The 7894-nt window shown below is 35.0% G+C and overlaps 1 protein-coding gene across 1 annotated transcript; it reads right to left on the reverse strand.

The window, feature by feature from the left end:
- Window positions 1–1255: 1255 nt before the first annotated feature.
- On the reverse strand, window positions 1256–7363 carry LOC114712378 (protein CHUP1, chloroplastic-like). The gene is made up of 7 exons (XM_028896897.1): window positions 6692–7363; window positions 5346–6206; window positions 4403–4534; window positions 4131–4312; window positions 3907–4018; window positions 3185–3328; window positions 1256–2124 (listed from the first exon to the last, which is right to left on the reverse strand). Exons 1-7 carry the CDS (start codon window positions 7088–7090, stop codon window positions 2044–2046), a joined length of 1911 nt encoding a protein of 636 aa, XP_028752730.1. The 5' UTR covers window positions 7091–7363; the 3' UTR covers window positions 1256–2043.
- Window positions 7364–7894: the final 531 nt, after the last annotated feature.

Genomic DNA, 7894 nt, shown 5'->3' on the forward strand with positions numbered 1-7894 from the left:
AATTATCTAAAATTAAATAATTTCAAGTCCTTGAATGAAAAAGATAAATAGAACATCACTCCCTTATGGTCTTCAAGTACTAGCCCAAGGCTCAAGTCTCCTCTATGCTCCTCCCAAATTGTCTGCCTCACAAGCTTAAGCTTCCATCAATGTATCTCCTCCTCCAAGCTCCTTAGTGCAATTCATGGGCATGTGACGCAGTGTGATGATTCAAGTTATGGGTGAAATACGCGTGGAGCAATTGATGAGAGTGGATGATGCTGTATGACAATGGAACGGAATGAATGGATTGTGAGAGGGCGTGGGACTCAAGGGATAGTGGTGAAGGAAGAGATTTTACGTTGAATTTTGCCATGAGTGTGAATGGAGAAGGAGAAAGTGATTCTAGGCGTAGGCTGGAGGGATTATTTTAATGGGAGAAAAGAAAATTCTCTTGAATCCAAAACTCAAGCCCATTAGTAATTAATTGACCCACTTGATATTAGCCATTGGATTGTGCTTAAATCCCAAGAAATAATCTTGCACCATTAGATTTCCTATATGCTCTTTCTTGACTTACAAGAATTTAAGTGCATCCATTAATGTAGATTATATCCAAATATAATATAATCTATATCAAAATTAAATATTAGATATGCACAAAAATTAGGCAAGAAATTGCAAAACTTTCTAAAACTAATCTTTCTAAAAATATAAGACTTGTTTTCCAAAGAAATAGAAAAAATTAATTCCATGTCAAAAATAAGAAATCACAAAATATTTATATTTTTAATCCAAAATCTCAATTTTTATGCAAAATCCAAAAATAAACCAATTTATCCAATAATGCATAAAAATCCAATTAAGCTCAAAATTATCGTTTAAATCCTAATTTAATATGGGATAAAATATATAAAAATTGAGCTTTATCATTGACATATAGTGAAGGATTATAAAGTTGTTCAAGAGGTGATGAAATTTAGAAGTCATTCACACTAAGATAAAATTCAGATACACAAAAAACAAAGTTTATTGAAGAAACCGTTTTTGGGTGGATGAATTTTTAAAATTGTTCAAATCTTAAACGAGTTTAAGCATTTGGAAAAATAATTCCCACCATAAAGTATCTGAAGTTTTTTTCTTTTGTTTTTTTTTAGTGAAGAAAACCTAATTGTGAAACAATTATAATAAATATTGAAACAATAGCCAACAACTAAAGTTATTTGTATTCATGATTTCATGAAGTTCAACCGCAACATTATGTTATTCCCCCCTTTGAGCATACAACGAAAACTAAAACCAAAAAGCACACTTGACCAAATCCACCCCTTGGTGTTGCACAACTTAATAGTCATTCTAAAAGGCCACGATAATCTCACAGCAAATTTCCAATCAACACTTGTGGTGGACCAATTCTAAAACAAAATTTTGCCTATTTATGAGAACATAAACCAGCCCGCAAATTTTCGTAACGTGTTTCGTTGTGTTAGATATCATTAAAATCATAGTTTTGGTGGTAACAACTAGTTACTTACCTCCAAAATAATTATGATTTTGATAGTTTCTAACATAAAATCTGAATTGCTTGTATGAAATGAGACACAATCAGGAGATGGTTTACTCAATTAGATTTGGGTCCTAATCCACCAAGAGTGGACTAGATATAACCTAATAAGAAGTATGGAGGGTAACGATTTATCAACGGTCGTTAAGACATTTCAGAAAGAGTTGCTACAAACAGCATTGCCTAATCGTCAGAGTCCTAAGTTCTAGAGTTGTGTCCTCTTTGAATCACTAGAGGGAAAATAAGAGTAGCTGTCAAAAGGGGTTGCTATCACGAGTCGGATTTACAAGTTGTTACCCTCCCTGCTTCTTGTCTGGTTATAACAAGTCCACCTTTGCCCAATTGGGTAAAACCAAGTTGTGATTGTGACTCAGTTTTGTGTGGGTAATCTAGACACTGAATTCACAAGTACATCCCAAAACCCCTTCAAAATGAAATACATCAAAATGTATGTCCTGTTTGCGGATAAGGTAAGCAACATATCCACATGTCCCCTTCTCTTACGCTTTGTTAAGCAAACATGCAAGGTTGCGAAGTTCTTCAAACGCATGCATTGTTTCTGCATCAAATCCCCCTGCAAACTGTATTGAGGGATGAAAGAGAGGGAAACATTAGCACTTACAATCATATGATCATTAGAGAGCATGTATAGACAAACAGAATGACATGGCAAAATCTAGAAGCGCTCGTATACAAATTTTAAACATGCAATTTAGGTTCTGAGATCCTCAACAATAATCTATTATGTCTTGGGAAGATCTGTGGCTCTTTCTTTGTAGTAATAAAATACAAAAAAGAAATACCAAATGAAACTACGAAATAAAAAAAAGCATAAAATGCAGGTTTAGCAGCATTTTTAAGTCTTAATTTACTCAATAACGAACGTAGTCCCCCAAAGTTCAATTAGAGACAAGTAGTCAGTCCAATTTATTTATTCCAAGTATGAAGATAATTATAGCAATATTATATCAACTTATCAAGTAATATATTAAAGTAAACCAAAATATAATAATTAGATAGGGCTAGGACAACAGATAAATTTGTTTACGTGACAATAGTTATCATTATCCTTTTATGTCAAAATGTTTCATTATCTCGCATGCGGATTCCCAACAACCACTTGTTTTGGGGAGTTTTTAATAGATTAAATATGTAAAGGAAAAATTTTAACTGTGGGAATTCAAAGAAGTTTAACTATGAGAAAAAACTGTACTTTAAAAACGTTATCTGTTTTGTACATTTAAATACATTTTAAATCTATAATTTGTTTTCACAACTATCATCTTAAATTTGCAAAAAACTGTCTCCTGGAGACCTGACTGCATTCCTGAAATCATAGTAAAATACATTTTCTCCTTTTACCAGAAAAAGTAATCATCATATTAATACTTTAATTGTAGGGAATCCAAATCAATTGTCTCTCTTTTCATGTTTAAACTAAAATTGCAATACCTCGGAAATGAAATTTTGACCAATGGCCAGATAGCTAAAAGTACAAAATCGCTTCAGTTGAAACTAAAATGACTAAACTATTTTCTCAAGCAAATCAAAGGGAGTAAAAATGCACCTAACAAGAAAATTCATTTTCATATGGGAGATTCAAAATAAAATATTGGACTGCCAAAAGAACTAGGAATGAACCTGATGGATTCTGAAAGCAAATCTCACTCCTTGGAGAAGCATGTAGTCCATTGCAGGATCTTTTTCTGTTGATGCCTTGGCTTGAAGTTCCATAGCCACCCTTTTCATATACTTCTTTGCCAGTTTAACTGAGACTAGCTTTATCTGCAACAATAAATCTAGTCAAATATCATTTGGAGCTCTGCTGAACCAGTAACAATTCATCCTTAGGAGTCCAGTTTCCTCATGTTTCTAACCTAAAATTCGATATTTCATTTAAAGCTATAGAAACCAGAGGTGCATTGTGTGATATGTTTGCTGAAAATCAGCATTTACACATAGATCATTATGGTTTCCACTTTTCAAGCTTGAGTCATCAAATATCAAATACTATAACTATCTTATAACATTATCATTGCACAGTATTACCTATTTCATAGTCAGCAGCCTGTCCTTAATTTTGTGGACCATGCCAGGTCAGCTAGAAACATGCTAAAACCTCAGTCACAAAAATCATTTCATCTTTTTTTTGGTTATGTCAACACTGTGCCATATATTGTAAGATTGTTAGATCTTTACTGAATATGATGAGGCTTTGTATTTTTTATATCTTGACTTCATCACTGTTGTTAAACTCTTTTCAACGTAAACTGATATTAGTAATGCTTTCGTTGTACAATGCCACAAATATGTCAAAGTAATTGTTTGTATGTTTACATAGACAGATGCACAGCATGATGTACCTTGCCGATGATTTCATTGTCAAGCATCCATTCTATGGGAATTTGGAACTGCTTGCAATTACGCATCAAAGAGTCTCTTGTGCGAAGAAGGTTATAAACTGTTCGTTCCATCCTGACAGGGAAAACAGAACGAAAGCAAAAATAAGCATAATAGTAATTAAATGAAGGGCTCCAGGAGTTGTTTATTTCCCTAAGAGAACTTTCACAGATGTTCAATTACTTACTTTTCTGATAATGCAACCATTTTCTTTAGAGCAATATCACAAGGGAGCCGCGGATCATCCTTGTAAGAGGACACTTCAGTCTCCAATCTTTTCAGATCTCTATATCCAAAGGCAGCTTCTCGTAATGTGTCAGCTTTCTTTTCTGGCCAATCAAAATGCTTTAGGACTGCTCTCTCGTCAACCTAAGAGTGTACATGATTAAAACCAGTAGAACAAGACAAGAACATGCAAAAGGTTCTCACTTTCAGATTCATATGAAGAAAATGACTTACAAGGAAGCCGAGTTCATCATCCAGCCATTTCACGAATGCCACTACATCTTCTATGTTCTGATAAACTGCATTGTTTACCTCTCTAATCAATGACTTTACAAATTCTCCTTGTGTCTCAACATCTGCCTTTATCTACATGTCAACGGATAATGATTAGTTATATGCAAATGTAAAGCAGAGCATCCATCCGATCAAAATACCTGTAGGAAATAGAATATACACATATATATACAAGTGAGAGGAGCCTCTGCATTAATGACTCATTATGATAATATCATATCCTATCAAATCCTAATCATAATTACATAATATTTACATATCAAATCATATCATATCTCTACAATACCAAATATTGAATCCCCAAGATATCACTTCCCCCAGTGTTCATGCTAAAAATCGTAGTTATTTAAAACTTAAAAATTCAATTTTTAGTTTAGTATTATTTAAAAACTTCGATTTAATCCCTTTCTTGTCAAATCTCCATTAAATTATTCTAACGCTTTCAACCAGGTGGTATTTTGATACTTTAAATTTAAATGTGTAAGGTTCGTGATAATTCACTTAAATTACTAATCTTAGGTAGCATGTGATGCCATACGTGAGTGATTTTTAATTTTCTACTTTTAAGCATTTTGTTAACTGTTAATCTAAATCATATATATCCTTCTTCTTTTTTTTTTTTTTTTTTTTGGACCAGAAACTAAATCATATATATTCAAAGTACTAAAATGTCATATGGTTAGTCCCATCGACAAAGTTTAATGAAATATTTAGGAAAAATTAATAACAACCACTACCTTAATATTTTCTAAAATTATAGAAGTAAAGCACTCTGACCCAATGTAACTGATTCAATGTTCTTTCGTTTTTTTTTTTTTTTTTTGGGGGGGGGGGCCCTTAAGTGTGATAATAATAAGGAACATGAAAAGTTGAAACTACTCACAGCAAGCAAATGTGATGAGCGGTTTTCGATTTCTCCAATCATGCTGCTACGAATATCAGCAACATCTGCTGCATCAGAAAGTCCTCCATTTGAAGAATCCTTTCTAGAATCTCTCTTCATAAGCGAATGGTACAATTCCACTACCTGTGGAGCTCGTTTCACCATCCCTCCAGTGTTACTACTCCTCTGTGTGAAATTCGGAGGCGGTGGTGGAGGAGGTAGAGGTGGTGGTGGAGGTGGAACTTGACTAGTATTTTCTTGTTTTGAAATACTAGATATACAATATGAAGAAGGCCTTGGAGGAGGATTAGGAATACGCAAGGCCCTCTTCTCAACATCTGAAGAAACCAAAAGTTTGTTAGCTTCTTGGAAGTTCCTAAAACATTGTGGCCTTTGGACAATCTCCAAATCAGATTGTTTTTGCATTTCTTTTGTACATAGGAAATAATCAGATTGTCTCCTCTTACTCAATACAGTGTCTTCCTCAGAACAATTTGATGATCCACTTATAGAGTGTCTTCTTTTGGGGCTTCTCCCAATATGACTATTTGGGCATTCTTCTATTTGTGACAAATGGTCGCTACTTATGGGCCATTTCTTGGGCTTCTTGATTGAATCGAAACTATTTACATTATTCTCAAATGAGCGAGGGCTTGAGGAAGGCTTATTGACAGAATCAGGCGTTGAGCATGATGAATTCTTCAACTCGTTTCTTAAGCATGAATTTACCCACCTAAGGTAGGCAAGTTCTTCAACCTCAGATAACCTGCTCATTTGTAAACCTTCTACTTGCTTGCATAGATCTTCATTTGTTAGTCTGAGCAATGATGCCTCGGCTTTGACTTTCGCTACAATATCACTCTGATCACAAGCATTATAAGAATGCGGGATGAGAAAGAATTTAAATTTAAATCAGGAAAGAAAACGAAAAATCTTCCTTTAGGCTTTAGTAAATTCTTGAGTAAATATAATATCTACAAGAATAACTCATGAGAACAGGAAAATTAACGATTAAAGCATATAGGCATGGTGTTATAAAAAAAAAAAAAGCATATAGGCATGAAATTTTCATAACTAAAGTTAAGATTTACTTTAAATAAATTTCTCAACTCTGGAAAGACAGGACAATGCAATGTTGCAAAATAGAATGTGCTTCAGTAATAACTATTTCTACAATAGTTAGAACAGAATGTCATTACTTTTCCTCTGTATCGAGACATTGAGTGCATCAAAAAGTGAAGATTAAATTTATGTTAAGCAAGTCAGCTCAATCGTATTCATGCCTTTCTGCTTGAAAAAAATAGAGTTAATCTTTATATCACATCAATAGTGAACGAGAGAATCACCTCTGAAGATTTAGCAAGACAGGGCATCTGAGACTCCAAAGAAGAGAGTCTGCACGTGAGGTTCCTTTTCTGCATCTGTAGCTCCTTGTTCAATCGCCTCAATTCAACGACCTCAAGCTCAAGATTCTGAGTACAATCCTTGTGTTTGCCTTTCACTTCTTGTTCTTCATGTCTTTCTGAAACGCATGTTGTTAAAGCAGCTAACTGCTCAGCAAGCTTAGTTTTCTCCTCTTCAAGCTCCTTTTGATTTGTCTTACATTTAGACAGCTCTGCTTGCAGCTTCAATTCTCTTTCCTTCGATTCTTGAAGAAGGCTTCTCATATGATCCAACTCAGTAAACAAATCCGTCGACGACTGTCTCCGATGCGTCAGATTCGGATACACCCGAGCAACATTCATTGGGCACGACAAATCACTGTTGAGAGACCTCTTGACTCTTGAATGAGCAGGCACTGCTACTGAATTCGCTAGAGGTTGCTTCTTGTTCGCAACTGTCGCCTGCGGTTTTGTTTTCTTCTCTGCGGTGAAGCCTTTCACAATGTGTGCTCCCCAGGAAGATGCTAACCTAGGTTTCGAGTGATTCGAATTTCCTTTCGCATTTTGAAGCTTCAGATTCTGATTTTGATCGGCGAATTTTGACGAACCCTTGGTACTAGACCTGTTCTCTGTTGTGTTTTCTTCTCCCATTGCTATTGCTAATGAACCTGAGAACTAACACAGAATATTAAGTAGAAACAAAGAAACGGTGGAAATACAGGCCCAACAAGAGATCCAACAAAAAGGCCATTAAGCTAAAAGCCCTGAAACTCTTATGCGGACTGATACTTCTCTCTCCACTGAAGCTTGGAAGCTCAAGTTTGAATTTGCGAGAGGAATGAGTGATACATGCAATGTCAGATGGGAGTGAAGTGGCAGCTTTTGCTTTTCAAATTTTGAAATTTGAATGAGGAGAGCTAAGCTGAGCAGGGAACTTAACTGCGCGAGCAGTACGAGGGGGGCATGAACGGTCATTTCTTCGTAAGTGGGACCCACAGGAGCTCCAACGAGAGCCAACTTTTCATTGTTTGGAAAGGGAAAGACCAAAAAAGTGGAATGTGGAGTGTGGACGGGCGATTAAATTTATTTTTCCCCTCAAAAAGGTAAATAGTTATATTTTTTTGGCAAACAAAAACACTTGTAATTTTTTCATGAAACATTTAGTAC

The sequence above is a fragment of the Neltuma alba genome, unplaced genomic scaffold (assembly GCF_004799145.2).
Source record: "Neltuma alba isolate B1F8T4 unplaced genomic scaffold, ASM479914v2 tig00011352_pilon, whole genome shotgun sequence".
In the NCBI taxonomy this organism is placed as follows: Eukaryota; Viridiplantae; Streptophyta; class Magnoliopsida; order Fabales; family Fabaceae; genus Neltuma; species Neltuma alba.

Excerpts from the sequence above, each read along its gene's own strand:
- LOC114712378 (XM_028896897.1), bottom strand. The coding sequence starts at position 7,090 with ATGAATGTTGCTCGGGTGTATCCGAATCTGACGCATCGGAGACAGTCG. Across the intron at positions 4,535-5,345 it reads GCTCATCACATTTGCTTGCT|ATAAAGGCAGATGTTGAGAC; the intron begins GTGAGTAGTTTC and ends GTTGACATGTAG. Across the intron at positions 4,313-4,402 it reads ATGATGAACTCGGCTTCCTT|GTTGACGAGAGAGCAGTCCT; the intron begins GTAAGTCATTTT and ends GTACACTCTTAG.